Source organism: Echiichthys vipera (assembly GCF_963691815.1).
Source record: "Echiichthys vipera genome assembly, chromosome: X".
In the NCBI taxonomy this organism is placed as follows: Eukaryota; Metazoa; Chordata; class Actinopteri; order Perciformes; family Trachinidae; genus Echiichthys; species Echiichthys vipera.
In genome coordinates, this window is record NC_139825.1 from 24,911,398 (window position 1) to 24,934,965 (window position 23,568).

Genomic DNA, 23,568 nt, shown 5'->3' on the forward strand with positions numbered 1-23,568 from the left:
TTTTTTTTTCAGATTATTTTTCTGTCAAGAAGTGATCAGAAAAGAGGTTTCAGGTCCAATTCACACATTGGTCTGGGGTTAATTTAGCCAAACGGAAGGTTTGCAAAATGACAATCACAAGCTGTCAATTGTTGTGCTTATTGTCTTTACAAAACTATAATATATTCAGATTACAATGATATGAAAGAGAAATGCAGCAATTCCTTATTTCAAAGAAGCTTCAACCAGCAAATATTTGACATTTCTGCTTGATTAAACAACATAAATGATGTTTCAGATTAACAACTGATTTATCGACTAATTGTTTCAGCTCTTAACCCATCCACAATATTGTGTGCAGGTCTGCAGAATTTTAGGGTAAGGAGAGTAAATAGAAAATGTATGTAGGCCAACTGCATCAAAAATAATCAAGGATTTCAGTATTCACATCATAAATATATAAAATTAGTATAGAATGATAGTATAGTATAACATTAGACATTCATGGTGTATACTGTATTTTTAGACCACAGTCTGCTCTACTGCACCTCAGTGGTGGAAAATGAGGGAGGAGCAAGCATTGTTGCCTTTTTCAATTTCCCCACCCAGTCACAAGCTCTCTAACCTTTAGTCCAACATGACTGAGCTACAGTTTAGAATGTTCTCAGGTGTAAAAACTAATAATAATTATGGTGTCACCACCAACTCACACATAACTAAAGCAATTCTGTGCCAACACTTAAATATATCCTTACCTGACAGGCTTGATAAAGCAGCTGATGTTCAAACTTTTTGATGCCAAGAATATTCTGGAACATCTCATACAGCTGGTCCTTGCTGAGGATCAGCTCAGAGGCAGCGCTGGCAGTCATGCGTTGCTGCGCTTTGCGTGGATCCTCATCGCCACGGTAGATAGTGTCAAACTTGGCCATCCAGGAGCTGAGTACCGTCTCCTTGCTCAGACCGTCGATCTCTGGAAGGCTGCGTACACGCTTCTCAATGTGCCTCTTGAACACTTCCCTAAAATCATTGGCCGAGAAGCCGCCGCTCTGAACCATCTTAGCCACACGGTCACTCTTTAGAAACACCTACATTGTGAGAGAACACAATTGCAGTTATGTAAGGGACAGATATCCTTTTATTTCAAATTCTTAGTAATGATTTGGTAGTTCAAACCTTCTAAACATACTGATATTTATAGGTTTATAGTGGAGTACATGGCATAGGAGTTGTGAAGAGCTTTTTTGTAATGTTCTGTCTGAAATACTAAATGTCTGTCTTCGTCAGCAAAAGGAAAATCGAAGGCATATATGTAAAACTGTAATTCAACATGGCCAAAGCTGCATTCTGTCTCCTGTTAAAGACAGCATAACAGGGACAGAGACAGGCGAGGTTATATTGTCACAGCATCACGCAAAGTAACCATCAGAGCTGACTGCTTTGTCACTCTAACAGTCACAATTTGTTCTTAGCACCCATTATGGCTAAAAAAAAATCAGTGACTACTGATTGAAACATTACAGTAGAGTGGTACATTATGCCTATCTTTTGGTGAATCAGTAGAACATTTGAAGGCTGAAGTCAATCTTTGTTTTCCCATCTGCAGACCACAGCATTTCAGACATTTTTTGCCAAAGACAGTACACCAAGCAACCTGACAGCCTGTAATCATGCATAACTTAGGTAATAAAAGTGGCCTTTGGTATTTCAATAAATATACCACCTTTAGTAAAAATGTTTAATGAGTTGATTATTTTTCTGTGAGAAAAATATCTACACACTGGAGCAGAAGTGAAAAAGGTTTCAATGATTCCACAATCATCTGTGTCTAATCAAAGTCAAGTAAACAGTAACAACAGTAATAAATATCATCATGACTGTCTTGTCAGCCACAATCACAGATTTAAAAATATGACTAAATGCATTCAAAAGAAGAGTAGACTCATAATAATTGTCTGGTGTAAGTATTAAGCTAATTATAGTATATTTAACTTGTATTAATTACTCCTGTAATTATTGTCCATGGCAATCTACTATGTACTGTGTGTTTCTTGATGGTTCTAACCTCATACTTAAGATTTTCATTATAGTTACACATGTTCTTCCATCATGGATTTGGCCTTTAACGTGTCCCACTATCTGCAATGCCTTTTGTACTCTATTCATGATAATAATGACTTTTTCATTTGTAGACTGAATAGTGAGGTTTGGAAAGACGGCTGTGTCAGCCACATGCTCTGACTCATAATCTGTGCAGTGAAAAGATTCAGCCACCATTTTACCACTCAGCCATCTGAATACAAGCATACTGACATGGAGTATCAAGAGGACTGCGTGGTGCTTTTTTACGTTTTCGACTGAAATCTGGTGATTTCTACCTCCAAATCTGCTGCAAAAGCTACCCAGGGGATATGGTGCACATACAATAACAAATACTGTACATCACATATGTCAACATTGTTTCAGGTATTAATAGATAAGGAATATTCAGCTGCATTTGTACATTTCTAAAATCTAAGAAAATGCATACACACAAGAATAATATAGTTCAAATTCAGGGATTCATGTGATAGTACCAAGTTCCCTGCTCTTGGATTATAAAATGGTTCTGACTTTGGTTGTTCTGCTATTGTTGTGGTGTGTTGGTACCTCATTGTAGCTCTGCACAGCATTGATGAATGCCTCATCAGCCACAATCTGTGTGTCTCCATTGAGGAAGGCCTGGAAACGATCCTTGGTCTGCTGAAGCTGCTGCTTGGTTATCTGTTGAAGCAAGGGCAAACAGAGGACACGTCAGTGGTAAAGCCAGAATAGGAAACTGTGTAAAAAACAAGTAGACAGAAAAGAAAATGTGTCGTATTTTTAGTTTAAACAACAATGACATCCACACAATTTGTAATGTTATTCTGGGCAAGCATAGCAACCAAACATCATTTTCCCCAGAAGCATCCTCAAGCTCCTCCTGGGAGAACACTAGCACTCCCAGGCTAGTTAGGACATGTAATCCCTGTTGTGTTTCCCTAAATCTACCTTTGTGTCCCTTTTGCTCTAAACACCTCTTAAGGTAGGTGGCCAGGAGGCATGTAAGTGCCCAAACCACATCAACAAGCTCCTGCCAATGCAAGGGAGCAGCAGCTCAATAACACAGTCAATCCACAATCCTTTTTACCATTGCTCCTAAATAAAACCCCAAGGTACCTGAATGCTTCCACTTGAATTCTCCTCCTCCCTAACCTGAACGGAGCAATCCACCAACCTGACAACCTCACAGCTCCAAACTGCTCTAGTGGACATTGTAGGTCACAGTCCATTGAAGCCAAAACAAAAAAAAACAATGTCCACTAATTGACACCACCCTAATATAACCCAACTGCTCAAACTCCAGGGGCCACGTGCATGCGTAAACGATGTGTACACAAACAAATTGTGGGAGTGGAATTAAGGCTTGCACATATACGCTCAGCTCTACAATGACCGTGATTCAAAAAATAGAATTGGGCATATATGTGACTTTATAAATCTGACAACAAGATTACATATGCATTTTTCTGTTTTAAGCATGTGGCCACAGGTCTCAGCTATGCTTTGATATCCAAAGCATGAATATCACTAACAGGGGAGGTTACAAGCCTTGTCAAATTTCAATGTCAAAAATTTTACCACCATTTTACCACATATCATGAGCCTTTGAGGCATTCTTAACACCATCTGCATGTCCATTGTACTAGCCCCCCCCCCCCCCCCCCCCCCCCCCCCCCCCTCTTTAGTAATGTTCAGATTATTAGGATCATGTGGCATAAGATTTCTGCATCGGAGCCAAAGTTTGGTCAAATAAAAAACAGAGACACACACGGGTTTGCAATGAGATGATCTCTCTCTTCCATTGCCAATATAAATAAAAGAAACTCAAAGCCTCAGAAATAATTTCACCAAAAAGGCTTCTCCTACTTTCTCCAATTCACAATAGTTGCAGAAGAGAGAAATCTCAGGATGATAAACCATTTAATGTCCAAACATAAAATATGCACTTAACAGCTCAAAAGAGATCAATAGGTGTACTTCTGCTTCAAGGTTTCAGATTTATTCATCTTTGCAATAGCTACTGTCGATAGATGTGATATTAAAAAAAAAAGGGGGGGGGGGGCATCCATGCTATGTTTTAATAGACTACGGTGTTCAAGGAACATCCTGAGGCAAGAAATGTTAATATTAACACCAATATGCAAATCAGTCCGGTCTATGGAGACATGCAGAGGCTGAAGTCAATACACTCGCCCTTGGTTTTCTTGTCCATTTCTGAAAGTGAGTGGGTCAGGATAAATACAGCACACAGTTTTCCCTTTGTATTGCCTTTCTTCATTTATGTGTACAGTAGTTTGCAGACTAACATGAATTCATGAGACTTTCATTCCTTTTTCTCATGAGAATGTGTATCCTATTAAATTCTGAAGGTGTCAAACTAATTGTATTTATATAGCCCACTATCATAAATTACAATCTTTACAACATACGACACCCTCTGTCCTTGAACCTTCGATTTGAATAAGAGAATAACCCATTTAATGAGGAAAGAAATTGAAGAAACCCCAGAAAGAGCAACTGAGGAGGTATCCCTCACACTGGACGGACAGAAGTTCTGTTTTCTGAGAATGAGTCTTATGTAGGATAAACATTTTAATTAAAAAGAATATTAGAAAAATATTCAGTGCAGGCTGAGGGATGAGCTACAACCAATTCACCAACAGGGGAAGAAAAAACAAGAGCAGCATGAGTAAACAGACTGAGATATGGGCTAAGATTGTTTCTAAGAAAAGGTGCAAAAGCAGACTTGAACTAAGTTGACTAAAAATGTTTAGGGCAAAGCTAGCACATTATTCACTAGACCTGAGGGCACTGTAGCTTTCTTGAATACAAAGCAACAGTATTACTGTTTACAGTGTCCAAAATCTACCAGACTAGCAGAAGAACTACATCACGGATCAGTTTTATTGTATTTTGTTGATGAGCTGTAATTAGAGGTGGAGCAATGATTTGATTAATGATTTACTATTGATTGAAAGACAATCAATCAGCAACTATTTTGAATAAACTCAATATCTTTAGTTTTGATAAAATAAGATATTTGAAGATATTGCCATGAGATCATTAAATGTTCACTATTTTCTTGCATGCACAGACGAAACGATTAATCAACAATGGAAACATTTCTTGGTTGCAGCCTTTGCTATAATCCATGTGGGCAAGGATAGAGTGGCCTCTATTAACCTCACATAATAACTTCATATTCCCTTTTCACATATAGCTGTAGAAAAATCACAAAGATATTATAATAAACTCTACTAGATGGTGTATTGGCAGTCTACCAGAAACTGGCAAAACACATTTGTCTTATACCTTAAGATTTCACCATGAAAGGTCAAAGCTAATTATACATTTGCTTCTGCTGACAGTTTCTCTCGGCCGATCTGACTTTATCTGACAACACAGCAAGCTGCTAACTCTGCGTGTTTATCTGCAGAGTAGACGTTGAAGTACACATCCGTAATCCGAGCAAAATGTTCTCCACCAAAGAATAGCTCTGTTGCATGAAGTATTTATGACTTTCAGGTCTGCATGCTCTTTATTTCTCTGCTGATTGGAGAACTGTGCTGATTAGTAACCAAGTTGATGGATGAGAGAAAAGCTATCCATTTTCATCAGTATTGCCAGAGTCCCAAGACATATTTTTCCTGCTTTGCTCTTATTGATTCTCTCTCTGTGGCTCTTATCAAGATTGCAGTGTTACATTTTGATTCATTGGCTTGCAATGAAGTGGGCAGTGGTATTAATCACCCTTCACATATCAATAGCATTGGCTTGATGTACAGTAACTTTATTACAGTTCAGAATGACTATGGATTTGAGTTTATAGTTCAATATACATGCAATGCAATATTTGCGTCACTGTCAAACATTTAACGACCCAAGAACTTTTTCAAAATAAATTAAACATGCTTTTTGTAGTTTATGTAACCACTTAAAATGGCAATTTATCATTTATCACTGTTTAACAGACAGTGCAAAGTGGAGACAAATGGATTTTATAACATGGAGAAGCTCCAAATAAACATATTTTTTTTATGCATAGCATCAGGTAAAAAGATTTAAGCCCCATCGGGGATATAATATATCTTGTAAAATTAAAAATGTTTTCAGTTAACCGAAATATATATATATATATATATATATATATATATATATATATATATATATATACTGTATATTGATAACAGTACCAGAAATGCCTCAGATACTGCCTAAAATACATTGACATCGGTATTGGCGAGTATGCAAGTCTATGCACCGATCCGATACAACGTAATTTAGCCCCGAAAAAGTACTGCTACTACTTTAAAGTAGTTTTGTTCTGTTTTTTTCCATTATGATTTACTGTCAAACTAGATAATGTTGTATATAACAATCATATGACATATATACAGGTTTAGTAATATACAGCAAATCGAATCAATTGATAAATAAATTAATTCATTGACAATTAATCAGCACTAGTTTGATAAGCTAGTTTGATTGTTTGGTATTGGATATGTACTCTACATCGGCCAATATGCAAGTTCAGTTATCTTACTGCTTTGTGAATATTTGTGGAGTGGAGTGTAGGTTGTAAGTAGAAGCTTCAGAAGAGAGCAGCTCTTCCCTGAACATGTATGAAGAGTGCATTTATCCTACTGTATACCTGCATGTGTTTACAAACAAAGTGAGACTAAAACAGAATTACAGTTAACACCCGCAATAATATACAATAATAACATGTACTGATAAGGATGAATACTTACTCATCATACTATCTCTTTGATGTTTTTAATCAACCTCGCTAGCAATGTATATACAATATATAAGCTGTCCTTGCAGTGCTGTGATGAGGGGAGTAATTATCTAATTGAATGCAGTATTTACTGTAGTTCAGCGCAATAAAGCTGACTCGCACTTTATCTTTCTCTGGAAGTTAAATAACGTTGGATTAGGGTGGTTTACAAAATCAATGGTAGCAAAATATGGCAGTTTTTACAGTGGTTGACAATGTTGAAAACACTTATAATTGATTCATAAAAAACAGACAAAATGATATCTGTTGGTGTGAGGACCAATAACTAGATCTAAAATTTAAAAATGAGGCAAAACATGAAACTGTATATAGAATGAAGAAAGCAAACATCAGCATTGTTATGATATACTGTAAAGATGTATGTCAATTTGAAAAGGAGGGTTAACTTTAATGCAAAGTGATGATGTGAGTATATCATGCAAACTAAATGTTCTTATTTAGTGCATGTGTTTGCTCAGGGAAGAGCTCCTGTTGGTTTTGGTATTATTGAACCCTCTCACCACACAAAGCATATTTCGGTAATGTTGCAGATGACACCACCAGCCTTCATTTGAGTAAACAGCAAACACAAGTACGGGAGCGAGCGCTGCATGACATCTGCACAAAATCTACCAGCAACAGGCCTCGAAAAACATAACACCAGCATTGTGTACTGACTGTGGTCAAAAAACTACAATTTTACAAAGACAGATGCACAAACTATTATCTCCAACCAGACATGCTCACATAGACTTGTTCTCAGGAGTCACACACACAGCGTTGTGTGAGTAAATACCACTCCGCTGGGTCAGTAAACAGCCAGGTGTATACTCTGCAGAAAGAGCTTGACTCAAAGCAAACAGGGATAGAGCTCTGGCTCTGTATAACCAGTCTCCGCACTGTTGTCACATTCAGGAGCTGTGGCTTCTGATATATACAGGAGAACTGTGTTCACAACCAACTATAAGCCTCTTCTCGTAACAGTCCTATCACATCACTAACTCACTGACAGCAGCTGCACAGCAGCTGGTTCTTCATTTTGCTCATTTCCTGCGTAAAATCCTTCGGCAAATTCGATGATCAAAAAAAATAAATTTGAGGACATTTGAGGAAATACAAGTAACATTTCCTCATTTATTGATAGAATGACGGCAGAAAGATGACAGAATGATGTCAAAAAGATGGCAGTGAGTGAGTGTGTAAGAGAGAGAAAGACAGTACATTTTCACCCTCATTTAACCTTAGGTGGACAAAGCCTTGGCTGCTTGTTTTGTTTCACATAGCCTACTAAAACGAAAGTATATTACTGACAGAGAAAGTGATCGCTGTCATAGGCCTGCATTACCTGGTGATTCAATGAGGTAGGAACATAAATGTGTGGGTGTCTCAGCTCTGGACACTGAGTGGGCCCGTTTACCCACTCCTCCTCCAGTAAACTGTATGGACAAACATTCCCTAACACTGATTTGTTCCATATAACATGGATCATCGCTCTGTAACAACATAATATTGCTGTCTGCCTGACTAACATTTGTCATTGCAGGAGGTTTCCAGGCTGGTTAACGTAAAACAGGAGGAATCAGGACAGATTATGGTGGGATTTGTATTTACTGCCAATCAAAGCCAGCAGTTTATTTTCACAGGAATGGGGGCGTGGCCTCATGTGTAACTCTCTTCTATCAAGGCAATTATTTTTTTCCGTGTATGAACAATTAAAATAGAGATATCCAAGAGGCTCTGGCCTCTGAACCTAAGGCGACCCCTTGTGGACAAAATTAACACAGGAAAACCAGTTAGTGTGGAAACCACTAGGGGTGTAACCCGGCTGTAGCTAACACTACTTGTGATGAATGCATAAAGGGGCTATTTTAACTACTAATACTGCTCCAAATAACACCAAACCTCTGCAGTAGCATGATAAGAGTCCTTACACATAAAATAAGGCACCAACAACGTAGTTAGTGAACCCGGAGATTATTAAAAGTGTTTTAAAAGACTTACCTACTGGCCCCGCTACCAGCTTCTCGTAGTAAAGCCCATTCAAGTCGATTACTGAATGCAATCCAAAAGGGAGCAAAACACGTATACCTTGTGGTTTGTGGCAGTTTGGTGAAATAGAAGTTAATAATAGATGGTAAAGGGTTTGGAAAAGTCCAAGTCAGCATCTTTCCCTGCAGCACCGAAATGTTACACGAAATCTCAGGGGTCGTGTGTTGCCGGAAGACGCACAGCTTATGTGAGTGCAAGCACTATGTCCATAGGAAAGACGGCTAGCCTGCAACTTGAAGAGAAGAGAGACAGAATCGTTCGTGTTTGTATCTTTCCTGGCTGCAAACAAAAATTAAAGCTTACAACTCAGAAACCTTTCACATTGCGGTACGATGGAAAAGCTTCAAAATACTCTTGCACTATTATTAGCTCATTCTTCATTTTGTTTACCAAAAAGGAAAAATGTGTGTCTTCTAGTAAGAGGATTTAAAAAATATTGTTTTATTTATTTATATTTTGCTTTTGTCTTCTGTGTCCTTGTGTTTATCTGTCATGGTTCAAAATAAAAATACTGCAGTGCTGCAATGCTACTTCATAGTGCCGAGTACACAGCACTGACTGTCGGTTGTTATCTGTCTGATGAGGGTGCATTACTCTCATCAAGAATCTAGACATAAATCCTACCCTTCCTGCCTCCCATCACAAATCACTTACAGTCTTTTTTCCCACTTTTATCCATCTAGTTAATATCACTCAATCACTTTGCTTTTAAAGCTGCCAGTCTGTTGTTTTTGTTAGATGCTCAGTGAGGTCTGAATTGTGTCTATTCTTCAACAGCAAACGCTTCAAGCTGTTGTAAGAATACATCATGCAGACTACATCAGTTTCACTTGAGAGTTCAGTAACACTTTTAAAAATTGTAGATGGAAAGGAAAATATATTTACTAAATATCATACTAAGATGAGGGGTGAGCTACAGAGGTCTGGTAAACAAGTCACTTCTTTCTAAAGCCACACCAAAAGACCGTTTTCACTTTCAAACTTCTCTGAAACTCAGATTTCATGCAGCTACAAAAGGCTTTATACAACTTTTTCACATGTGCAGTAGTACATGTATTTTTTTAGAATTAATATCAGGAGCGTTATGGCCTTAGAAACATAATGGAGAACGGACATTGAATTGTTTGGTCATTTGACCAGTACAGAAAGAAAATGGTGCTCAGCACTGTGTTGACTGTAGAAATAGAATGAATGAGCAACAGTACAAATAAAAATGACCGAGCATCCTGCTACATGGATCTATTATTATTTTAAATGTTGTCTTACTTCATTGGTGAATGGATGATTCTTCAAAGGTTAGTCAGAATCTCATTATTATCATAGGAAAAGTGATGGTAAATGTAAGTCTTTTTAAAAAAAAAGGTCATACATGTGTCTTGTTAAAGAAATATATGTTGCCTATACATAGCCTATAATCATAAGTAATGATGATATTTTGATGATTGATATACTATACATTTTCATGCAAAAAGAAAAGGCAAAAAATGCCTCTCAGCCTCTCAAATATGGAGATTTCCCGTTTTTTGATGATTGATATACTATACATTTTCATGCAAAAAGAAAAGGCAAAAAATGCCTCTCAGCCTCTCAAATATGGAGATTTCCCGTTTTTTGATGATTGATATACTATACATTTTCATGCAAAAAGAAAAGGCAAAAAATGCCTCTCAGCCTCTCAAATATGGAGATTTCCCGTTTTTCTCTGTCTTATATCATATAATATTCAATATCTTTGGGTTTTGGACGGACACAACAAGGGGCATAAATACATCTCCATGATAAACTGGAATGGATATTTTTCACTATTTTATAACATTTTAGAAACCAAACAATTAATCGATTAATCTAGAAAAGAATTAGCAGATAAATTGATAATTAATTTAAAGTTGCAGCCCTATTCAGTTGCATCGCCAGCCAGGGCTGCTGATGTCTAATGTCAATTTTCAACAAACCAGCTTTTGTTTTTGACTTTTTTTCTGAATATGACTAATGCACAGGATTGGGAGCAGGGATTATATACAGCAGCAACAATGAAGAAAATAATGACAGAAGCCCTGCAATATAATCTGTCTCAAACATATGTAAAGCACAAGCCCCAACTGCAGCGATTTTCTGGTTGATCCAATAAGGAAGTGCCAAAAATTGCAGTTCACCAAGTAGCAACTACAGGCAGGTTTCATAACAGAGTAATTTCTCATTGACCCCCATGTTAAACAGGCAATTTTCACAGCATTAAACCTGTTTAAGGCCTGGGACAAAAAAGTTTTTATTTTATAGGAGGATAAGATGTATGAATAATTAGGGGCGTGGTCTCTTGAGTGACAGTTAGCAGCTGGCCCTCACTTCTCCTCGGAAGTATACGTCACCCAGATGGGCGTATCTTCCTCCCCCCAACGTCACATCAATGCCCTTTTTTGGTAAGAGACAATGAGGCGGAGTCAAAGTCTGACAAGATGGCGTTTCCCGTGGGCGAGTACGATTGGATTAAGTTGAGAGAACGGACCTTGACGTAGAGGCTACGTCCATTTTTTTGTACAGTCTATGGTACAGCATGAGGACAGCATGATTAACAGTCCTCAACCATACAATTTATGTCCAAGGCCTGTGTCCTTCTGAAAACATGGGTATTTGTGATGTACTGCAGGAGAAGGGTTGAGCAAATGCTAACTAGATGGTTCATATTTGTTAAGGTGCCATTTTAAACAGAAGAAAAGATTATATTGGCTAAAGATACATTATATAGTAAAAACACATAGAATCTACTATAATTAACAAGTGCGTACTATATTCTGAGAGAGAACAGTTGGAGGAAAGAAACATCACTAGAAGCCAGAACACAGATACATCTTTGACTTTCAGTAGAAATAACACAATGCCACCTTGAAACATAAAATATTGTACATCTATGTGCAAACCCACAGTGGTGACATTTGCATTTCTGTAGCTATTTCTGTCAGTACACGATAGCCCTGTGTACAAATATCAGGTCAAACAACTGGATTATTCAAAGTCAGTTTGATTCTGACTGTGATTGCTACCTTCAAAGAAGTCAAACCTTCGGGGAAAAAGACATGACTATTCTGGCAGATAAAATCTTAGCCTTCCCTTCTGGTTATATGCAGACACAGGAGATGCTTAATTTGTGAAGCTGTGATTTGTTACACACGGCTGCACAGATTGTAGGTAAGGGGATATTTCGCCTGCTGCTTTTCTGCTGTCACCCCATTGGAATCCACTTTCATATCCATACCATTGATGAACCCCTTTATTCTTCAATAGTGTTGCTGAAAACAGCACTTATTAGGAGGGAGTAACATTCTTCAGCAGCAGCTTTCACATGATTGACATGTTTTATTGTTATCTCAAAGTTTGACTTTGACGCTGACTGCGAAGCTTCTTTTATTGTGAAAGGATGCTTTTTTTAAGGCAGTACGCCATTTTAAGATCTTACATAAAAATGCAAATTATTTCAGTGTCATACTTATGTGTGTTTCATGAACATAATGAGCGCAGTTATCTTTATCTACATGTCCGTTGTTCATGTATATCTTGAAAAATGTGTAAGTGTAATGACATAAGAGACTTTTAAAATTTAAAAAACACAGTGCATTCAAATGTTACAAAAGGATTATATATGCACATACACCACTTTGAGCGTATTCTTATTCATTCTTATTCATTTTAATGTTACTAATTTTATACCTCTTCCAATGATGTTTAATTTACCTCTCTCCCCCAGCTGCTTCTTTTTCCATCCTCTTATCCTTTTCTCATATATTATATCACCATGTTTACCCATTGAATAAATGTATAGACAGTAATTAGAACAGGAAAGTAGGGTATAAAATAGTATAAAATAATAATAAGTAATAAGTACTATTTCCATGTATGCTTGTTGTGCCTTTTCTGTGATTGCAGGGATGCAGACATCTTTTCTTTTAGTGTTTCTTATCAGTTATATCTCAATTGAAGCAGAATAAGCCTTTAATGCCTTATGAAAACTTCACCATTCCCTTTTATTCACATACATTTATATTTACATATTGTTACTCTTAACACCATCTCATCTCATTAAGTGCAACATTATTTGCAAGAGGCATTTATAATTGATCAAAATCAAATTTTTGGAAATACCAGTCCCAAAATCCTTTGCAAGGCTAAGCATTAAACACCAAAGTGGCAAACTTTATCCAAGTGTCACTGATTTGAATTTTGGTCTACTTCATATTCATATCACTGAGCCTGCTGCACAATCCACAGCAAATCTCCCTCAGAGTATCAACAGGCATACTGTATAGTATTAAAATGCTAAGCCAAGAAACGGCACTCTATTAAGGAGGCCTGCTGGCAGATGAATTGACTGGGGCTGATTATCTCCTGTGCATCACATTCTCTAATTGAAAAAATCCTGAACCTTGGAGATTATTTAATTCTGAAATACACATTCATTGTGATCTATAAAACCATATTATGATTGACCAGATTCCATTGTTAGCAGTTCATTTGGCATTTTAGCCTGCTAACATTTGTACATTAATAATAAAAGCTGAGGCTGAATGTCATGTTTCTCAGGTATTCAGTCATAAACCTGCTGCATAAAACTGATGAACAAATGAAACTTTTGACCTGATAATGATTTAAGACAGAGCTCCTAACTCTCAATCACTGAGACACAGGCTCTCATGCCACACGTCCATTTTTTCATGCAATAAAAACCTAATCTATATCTGATAAAGTTGTGGCGCAAACAGAGGATACTGACAGCGTACGGACAGACAAGGCAGAGTAGCATAGCACAATAGCAGCACTGTAAAACACTGCGGTGAGTCGTCGCTTGGATTTTGATCCGCATCTGTTCTTGCTACAGCCGAAAAAGATTAAAAAAAAGGCTAAGGCATTACTGCAATAATTTCTCAGAATTTATATACAGAATAAAACCATCAGTAAACGGGTCATAGATTGATAAAATGGGTGGCAGAAATGAATTCCTGATTAAAATGTCCCTGATCACGACCATACACAATGTGTTGTTGTTTTAAGGGAAAGTCAGACCAAAAGATATTGTAACAAGTTGTCAAGAATGTTGTCACTTTCTAACTGTCATAAGGTAAAAATTAAATGTTTTCCATCAGAGGAGACATGTTAGAAAAAAAGAATTCCTGCAAGGTGAAATCCAATTTTTTCACTCTGTTATTATATTATTCATGGCACACGCACACAGGCCCGAAATACAGACACATGCACAAACAGGACCTATATACATGCAATTAATTGAGAGATGTCAGAGCGAGAGGGCTGCCAATGGATCGGTGCCCCGAGCAGCTGGGGGTTTGTTGCCTTGCTAAAGAGCATGCTTGAACCAGCGACCCTAGCAGCCGAGTCACCTATGGAATGAGCTACTGTCGCCCAGTATAATTCTGTAATTCTGTTCCAGATGACCCTGACTGTGACCATTTAAATTTCAAAGTAATTTTACTATCTCACTCCAAACTAAATTGAAAAGCTGTGTTTCAGATAAGAAGTCAGAGATCACAAAAGGGATTATAATTCATCCTGAGGGGAACATGAATGTCTACCAAATTCAGTGGCAATATTTGCAACAGTTGCTGAGACATTAAATTTAAACTCACAAATTTCAACCTCATTTTGGCATTTAAAATCAGAAGATCACTGAATTCTTTAGGATTCATTGCTAGGAAACCATGAATGTCTGTGCAAAATGTTGTACCAATAAATGGGGCTGACAAAGTCAGCGGTTCACCTAAATCAGTAGGCTTCATCCTCTGGGGAGAAAGATACAAAAACACGTTTAAAAATGTCTTATTACCGGATACATACAAAAATCTGAATCATCCTTCATGTTTAATTCCTCTGTGCACACAACTTTGGCAGCTTATTGCCCCCCATGACTATCCACAATGATGCCATAATTCCATGAATCACACCAATACGGAGGTCATTAGTGTAAGTGTGTCCCAGGACAATTAGCATGTGTCACCAGACAAATATGCACATACATTCGACCTATATAACAACAGCAGTAGCCTCCATACTTCTGCTTGTGAAGATATCTTTCATACTGAGGGAAATTATTTCTATCACCCCTCAAAGGGAAGCCTTTTTCTTTTTCTAACCCTTCCACAAGGTTATAGCAATACATTTGAGGAAGCAGCAGTGGAGCTTGCATACTCTGCAGGCTGGCCTGTTTCTCTGTGATAGCCCATCAATGCTGTATGTGTGCCAGAGCTTCTAATAACGGATTATAATGGAGCTGCCCCACATGTTTTGCTGAGGCCTTTAAGTCTTTTCATTACAGAAATTGCTTCATCATATTTCTGTGACTTATCTATAATAGCAAAAATGTAATAGGCTACAGACTATATTGTGTAGCCAATGCTATGAGGAATTTCCTTAATAAATTATTGTCTACGGCCGTCTGAGAAGTTCACATTCAAAGGAGGTTCAGGGCGGAGGGGAATCTACAGAGAAAATATTGGATATTTTTTCTTCAATAAAAGCATATTTTGTGACAAATATTTTCTTTATGACCACCCAGGAGAGAAATATAATTAAATGTGAAACAGAGAAATGACTATCATATAAAGCCATGACACTGTGAGTGCACATAACTGCCAGAACGTACTCTGAGCTGTGATGTGTCTGTGCAATTAATTTGCTTCTTTTAGTTTCATTCCAATCAAACCAATTTAATGTGTTAAAATACTACAGAGACTTGTTGTCATTTAATTCTGCACAGGGTGTATAGCTCTTCAAAACCAAAGCAAATCTGGACCAAATAAAAGTCTAGAGGCAGACTGTAAGCAGACAGACACACTTTGAGTTCCTGGTCTGACAGCAGGTATTGGATTGTTTGTCCGTGTATTCACTCATCAACAGCAAGAGGACTGTGGCTTACTGAGCAACCAGATATGAAAGTGCATTACTAAGCATGCATTAGACTATCAGTAGCCTACGCTGAATGGGACTACAAACACACAAATAGATGGAAACACTGTGGTTTATGCCACCCACATGCACTTGTGCATGAGTCAGCAGAAAATAATTCGGACCATATGGCTTAAACTGTGTCCAGAAGAAGAGGAATTGTCTGCAGGTAAAACAAAAACAACATACATAAGAACAATTTCCATAATACTGTTTACAGTATTTCCTCACTTGAGTGATACATGATCAGCTGAAGAATAACTGAGCTGAATAAATATTCTGCAGGTCCAAACTGAATGCAACTTCTGTCTTGTGAGGAGAGCTGCAAGGAACTTCTGCTAGGTCTCATTAAGCCAGGTGATGATTAGTGTTTTCATAATATGGTTGCCCAACACACAAAACATGTTGATCACATGCATTTATAATTGCATTCATACCTTGATTAATTAAAATAGACATAACAGTCTCAGAGTACAAACAGCAGATTTCTGGTGTGACAGACAAGTACACAATAAACTGGCGCCATTGTCCATCCATTCCACTGAGTACAGTAGGGCCTGTGCATGGTGACTTTGACAGTAAGGACATCATGACCCAAAACTTGCTTGAACATCAAGGGAGCTTCACAGCAGCAATATGAAACCAGGATTTGGGCCTCGTCCCTTACAGTAACTGACATAAATATCATAAGCTGGACCTCCTGTAGAAAATAGTATCAAATATTTAATGTGTGAAAATTATCATGCAATTCATTTACTAACCCGTCGAGAGGAGCTACGCTCATCTGCAGAGGAGAAAGGCTATTAAACAAACCTCCTCAAGAGGTCTGTGCCTAAAAGTCACCTTGGGAGGCCAAATTGACGGGATAAGTGATGGCGCAAACGGGTTGTAATTGGGTATCCGCCAGGAAGGCAGGGCATGGAGAGACACATAGCTACATGTTTAAAGGAAATCGGGAATTCAGTGAGATATAGGCCAATATGGGAAATTACGTTTTACATAGCCACCCACCATCTCTTGAATGCTCCTTCAATGAATGGACTCTGAGATTGATCTCACTTAGGAGCTTGTGCATGGAGGAACACGGGCTGCTTTAGTCTGCAGCTCTGCAGTACCATGTGTCCTTTCACAATCCGGAGCTCGGAGAGCTTTTATGTGTCTCTGTCATGATCCGGGGATTTCAACATTTTGCGTCAAAAAACAAACAGTGCTCTCGCTGGGACTGTGTGGATCCGTGCGCTATCGGATAGGCCTAGTGGCCAACCCCCCCACCCTCTGTGCTCCACCTTATGTAGGTCATCAATGACAATATCTGCGATATGAAAGCAGGCATTTCGTCAGCATGTGGTTATTAATTAGGCTATGCCTTTGCACCGAGGGCCCTTACCTTCTGCTGTCGCCTTGCCATATCTGTGGGCTGCTTTGCATTGAATGGGTACGCGACGCATCGCATCACAAAAACATACAACTGCAGCTTCTTTTTACGGTCTTCTTCCTCCCTGTGCATCTTCTCCAGATCCTCTTTCTCCTCGCTGGCGGCTGACGGGCTCGGGCTGGTCGGACGGGCATTGCTGCGGCTGCTGCTGGGCGCTAATCCACCCGAGCTCTCGCTGGTCCTGCTTGGAGAGATGCGGGATCCGGCCTGAGGTGCCATCGTCTCTTTGCTTTCCTCCTCCACTATCCCATCAGATTCCTCCTCGCTGGACGACGGATCTAACATCTTGCTCTATTGGTGTTGCGTCCCTACAGATATCCTAACCTACTAAATTATTATTTTAAATATCCCCCAAATGATGGCTTGTCTTATCCGTACCTAGATTACATGAAGAATATGCCCGGAGTCAAGACAAGGATATGTCCTGATTGTACTCGCTGATGGATGTCAGCAGTACGAGTGGTGCTGGAAGAGGTTGAGCCTGCTTCACAATGAGCTTTCTCCGCCTGCGCCGAGCACTCGTCGATGCTTACGTATTTTCTGTATTTTATTTGGCCAGTCACTGCTGCGGATGTGAGAGGGGGAGGTAAGAAGGGAGCGGAGGGGAGCGGAGGGGCAGGGGGAGTGTAGTGTACAGCTGAGGGTGGGAAGAGTTGCTTTTTTTCTCTCTCTCTCTCTCTCTCTCTCTCTGTGAAAGCGGGCGATGGCCTCTCCCAGCCTGCCAGGCGGGACGGGCGGGGCGCAGGCGCGGGGAGCTGCCCGTGGTCCTGAACACAGGGTAAGAAGAGAGAGTGAAGGATGCGCGACAATGGACATAGAAAAAAAGGACGGACGGAGGACCAAAAATGGCGCCCCATTCATTCCTATGGAAAGCTGCTCAGTGGCGCAGGCTCCCCTGCATCTCGTGAACGCGGGAGGACTTACCGGATGTAGAAATGCCCGAGCGCTAAGCACGAGCGAGTCTGTCTCGATAGAAGGAAGCCTCTTATTCTTTAAGAGTGTGATATTTTCGTATTTTTCTGTCCATGGTATCTATGGCTTGGTAGTTGGTTGATTGAGTAAATGTTGTCTATAGACGCAGTTGGCATATGTTATATATTTATTTAAAATAGTATATGATATATACTGTTTAACGGTTTAATAAAGCAAAGTGATGTTTGTATTCTTTAGTGAGCTGTTTTAAAACTCAATCCCCTAAAATGTGCCAAAATACCATCTTAAAAAAAAGAAATATTAGTTTTACGTCCCTGTCCTAAGAACTATCTTGATTATAACTGGAAATATTATATTTATATATTTTTATTCATATATTTATTGGAAATATTACGTCTACCAAGTACTAACTAAGTAAAATACCACAAGTAGGCCTATTTAGTATGATGATGTTTCACTACCCAGATTGTAGTACACTTGAATTATACACTGATATATACTACATAGCTTAAATAAATAAACAAGTGTAGCGTATCAAGTTATAATGTTTATATTAGCCTACTAACAATGTCAGTAAATTACGTACCATCATCTCCTATAATCAATATGTTCGTGCCTCCAACAACATATATCACTTTCATGTAGGTCATGCTGCTAGTAAAACCTTTTAGCCTCCTGGGTCAATGAGATAAACTATAGAAAAAGATCGGACACAAGTGTGAGCAGCAGAGTTGTGTCTCTGCCTGAGCCTTACACTGGGATTTTGATTTTACGGAGACGGGAACTAAGCTGCGGAATATGTTTCACTGCGGCTCTTTTTAGCCGCGCACCCTCCTTCTCCTGCCCATAACTCCATTTTAGTCGGGTCTAAAATTATGAAAACAAGCATTTTTTTAGGAGAGGGTCTGAAGATAATTATGAGTCTTTCCTTTGGTATCTAAAAAAAAAACTCGATAGAGATCTTCTCTTCCCCGTATGTATGGGAGTGAATGGGCGAATGTGCTTCCGGGCACAGGACCGGCACTTAAACAGGCGAGTGCTGCAGTACCACGCTTGGCCGCTAAGCCCATGGTGGCATACTCCTTCCTCCCATCCCATAACGCTCTGCAGTGGTACACCTAAGATGGCTGCCACATGATTTCTTTGACATTGACACTGAAATGGGGAACAGTATTTGGTTAATGGGCTGTGCACCGGATTCATATTAGTTGGTGTAAAATGGGGCTCCTGAGTCGCTCCGTGCCAAATGCTGGTTGAGGTTGGGATAGCTATGAACACTGAACTGCTCATTCTCTGTCTGTGGGCTCCTGGTCGAAAAATTGATTGTTGCAGCATGTGCTGGCATCTGTGGCATGAGTCTCCCATTCTGCAGTCACACAAGGTTTTCATCTGTTAAATAAAAAGTTATTATTCAAGATTAATAGAAGTTTTCAGGTGTTTAACTTAATTTCCTACAAGGTTCAATGTTATTTATTTGTCAACAGATATAGTCAATTGCAATGCAAATCTTAGGCATCAGGCACTGTCAAACATTGTCATGAAATAACTAAAAAAAAGAATCAAAAAGTAAAAGTAAAATCTGAATCTAGGACAAAATAGTGCACCCTAAAATATTGGACTAAAATGTAAACAAATAGAAAAATGAAGTATGCTTACATTTTCTCACCAAATACAAATGTTCAACACCAAGTGTTGATCTCTGATCAAATGACATCCCAAAACAAAGCATGTGATTTTGTTGAATTATGGTATTTTATATATAATTAGACCTGAAAGCATGTATCAATGGGGTCCAAGCCCCCCGCGCAACTCTGGCCTGGTGACCCGCTGAGGTGAAGCAATTCGGACCAGTATGTCCAGTATGGGCACGACACAGGTCGCAGCTTGAATGCAGTGCAGATAGTAGTTTTGAAAAAAATAGTGTTAGTATTTGAATTAGATATTGCATTTGTATACATAATGCATGCATTACTCAATTTTGCATAACAACCCCAGCTTGTGACGATTGCCGTCAGATTTTGCACAGACCCTCAGTGGAGAAGGGTGATTACTTTTCGTGTGTTGTGTGTTAATCAGAGAAAATACTGCATATTAATGTACCACTTCCTATTTTGACTACAATGTAGAGGAAGTCTTTCCGCTATAACTTCCACCTTTTTTGGATAATGAAAATGATTTTGATGATTTTTGATCGTAGGGTTAGAAAGATTATATCTTTAATTTCGTGCTGATGGGGCTCTCGGCCTAGGAGGAGTTCTAAAAAGTAGGTTTAGAATATGTTTCGCATTGTTTGTTTATTTTTCAATTTTGCACCAACTAATGTCTGATTTACCTCAAATTTTGCACAGAGCCTCAAGTTATCATGGAAAACTACCAATCTGGGTTTAATGTTAATTGGACTAATTATTGCAAAGATATACAACACTTCCTGTTTTGACTACAACATACAGAAAGTTGTCCTTTATAACATACAGGTTTTGGACTTTTACAATTCTTTTGATAACTTTTCATCACGATGATCGGTGATCCGACTCTCAGCCTAGGAGGAGTATAAAAAAATATATATTTTTGTTTTTTTGCAATTATTTTGCAAAAAGTATTAGGCAGAAATGTGCTGTGGTCGTTATCCCCGAGATTCGGCACCTTTCACAAAAGAAGTAGATGTAAAAGGAAAGTTTTGTTTCCATAACTTTTACAGTTAATGCTCCAGTATGAGTGATATTCAAAACGGCGCCACCTCTTGGATGATTGATGTCAAAGCCTCAGACGAGCTTCAGAAACCATTGTTCTAACTTTGTTGGGTTAATCCGTCTTATAATTGGTAAGATATGATGAATTCTGTAAAAGAGCACCCCTAGTGGTTGGTTGGTGTCAAATTTTGTAGCAGGCCTCAGTAATACATAGGAAACTAGATTACCAAGTTTTGTGTTGATCCGACACAATTTGGAGAAGATACGCAACACTTCCTGTTTTGACTGTAATCTACAGGAAGTTGTTCCTTTATAACTTCCGCATTTATAAGAGTATCGAACATTTTTTGATAACTTTTGATCAGGACCATCCAAACATTATGTGTACCAAGTATCAATTTGATTGGACACTTGGCCTAGTAGGAGTTTGAAAAGGTAGCTTTTGGATATATGGCGATCCCGGAAAAGAAAAAAAAAAAGGCAGAAATGGTCATGGCCTATATCCCGAGCTTCACGTATGCTCAAGGAACGCATAAATGTAAAAATGTTGAATGTGTAAGGTACGATGTGGGAGTTACATGCAAAATCGTGTTCAACTTGATTATAGCACCACCTGCTGGTGAACATGTGTCATTTTTGGTGTCTGCCGTACATGGCGGGGTCTGAACCAAATTTCAAAGTTTCACCTCCGTAAAAAAAAACCCAATAAAAATAAAAAATAACATGAAAATAAAAATCCTTGCGAAAACAATAGGGTTCCCAGCACCGCTGGTACTGGTGCTGATGCTTGCATAGCATGGCCCCCAGCCCCCTCGGGCTTGGACCCCTAAATAACAGTGGTGTTATACTTTATTATTAATACTGACAATGCTAATACCATGATTTGCTGCACTGTGTTATAACCTGGTCACATGAACTGTCAAATGATTTACATCAAAACACTACAATGCTAGAAATGCAAACACATTCACATGACACAGTGTTGGAAATTTTCATTGTGTGTGTCTGTAAAGACAATAATTTACAACTTTGGCCATAACCGAATCTAAATAAATATCCTATATTTCCTGGTGTATTTTTATGTAATGTCATCACTTTGCTTTTCCAAAACACTAAGTTGGCAGATTAAGATGGCATTAGTCAGCCAAGAGAAAATGCTACTTTGATTTGTTGATTTATAGACAAATACACATATTACCTACGCCTACTCTCTGACCCCTTTAACCAGGGATCTTATTGACCTAATTAAACTGACAAATCACTGGCCTAGATTAATTAAGAGAGACCCTACCACAGACTTTCACGGAACATGTTATTATTATTATTATTATTATTATTATTATTATTATTATTATTATTATTATTATTATTATTATTATTATTATTATTACCTGTAGGGATAGGTTTCAGATAAACTAATAATCTGCCTCACCTTGAAAATACAATGCTCATAATCATGAGATATTATAAAAATGATACAGATTAAACCACATAGTAGAGTTGATCTGTTGATTATATCTCCCCCTGCTGATGGAACGTGAGCTTGTAGAGCAGCCCTGGGGCCTGTTTCACAAAGCAGGTTCAAAAAACTCTGAGTTTAACCCTGAACTCTGAGTTGATCTACTCTGAGATAGGAAACTCTGAGTTTCCCTCATTTCAGGGTTAACATACTCAGAGTTTTCACTAAACCTGCTTTGTGAAACAGGCCCCAGGTCTGACCACCGGTCCTGTTGTTGACTGGATTTTTCTTAGCTATAATATCTCCTTCCATTTTCCTTCTTTGTGGTTTAAGACCTGTTGAAATGAAGCAATATCTGCTATTTATTTATTCAAAATATACATTATTTGCGTAACCAAAATATGTTCTTTAAATGTAATCTTATTATTTTTTTGTGTCTTCATAGGTTTGGAACCATGCCATTTTATCCTGTCTGCAATTAGCCTATATGGCTGTAGTCAATTAGTCTACGACTGACAGAATGGTGACACAATCAATTCTGAGTTTGAAAAGCAGAGGTGTAAAAAGATTTAAATTAATGTTGTGTGAGGTCCATTTTGCTACTTTATTATCTGGGTTGCAGGACCAAAATATTTTTGTGGTTCTTTTTTGATCAACCCAAATCCCACCTATCAACAAAGGCATTTTGGATCTGAGTAGTGTCTAGACCTGCTCTGTATAAAAAAGTGTCATGAGATAACTTCTGTTGTGATTTGGTGCTATATGAATTAAAAATATATACTTGACTTTACCACCCTTGTACATGACTTTACTACTCATGTCACCTTTCTGACCCTTCATCGTGTTCACCTCCCCCACCAGCACATCCATGACAGCCTTCATACTTTGCATGCACACTCACCATGCACAGAGAACAGGCAGGCCTGTCTATTTCACCTCTGAGATTGAACTGAATCTGACAGCTGGACTGACTAGCGGCTAGATGTTCCTCATGCGTCTGACCAACAAATTCCCTGAAGTTGACCATGCTTTCGAGGACACAATGTCTCCAATGTTGCTCTAATGGATCTCCTGTTACTCTAACTTGGCATTTAATAGTTCTCCTTTAGTTTTTACTCACACAACTTGCCCCTTTGGAGTCTCAGCATGAGGTTTGCCTTTGTTCTTCATAGTAATCGGCTCGTTAGGTACTCAACAGGCCACTGCCACTTCTTGA

General features: G+C 38.5%; 1 protein-coding gene across 4 annotated transcripts in view; it reads right to left on the bottom strand.

The window, feature by feature from the left end:
• LOC310966105 (calcium-dependent secretion activator 1-like) overlaps nt 1-17,649 on the bottom strand; it is a 63,737-nt gene extending 46,088 nt beyond the window's left edge. For all 4 annotated transcript variants that reach the window (XM_083939918.1, XM_083939917.1, XM_083939916.1 and 1 more), the window contains exons 1-3: nt 17,223-17,649; nt 2,629-2,742; nt 735-1,067 (exon numbers count right to left, since the gene is read on the bottom strand). In XM_083939918.1, coding sequence (XP_083796044.1) covers nt 735-1,067; nt 2,629-2,742; nt 17,223-17,555 — 780 coding nt within the window. In that variant the 5' untranslated portion in view covers nt 17,556-17,649. The remainder of the gene's footprint in view (nt 1-734; nt 1,068-2,628; nt 2,743-17,222) is intronic.
• Nucleotides 17,650-23,568: the final 5,919 nt, after the last annotated feature.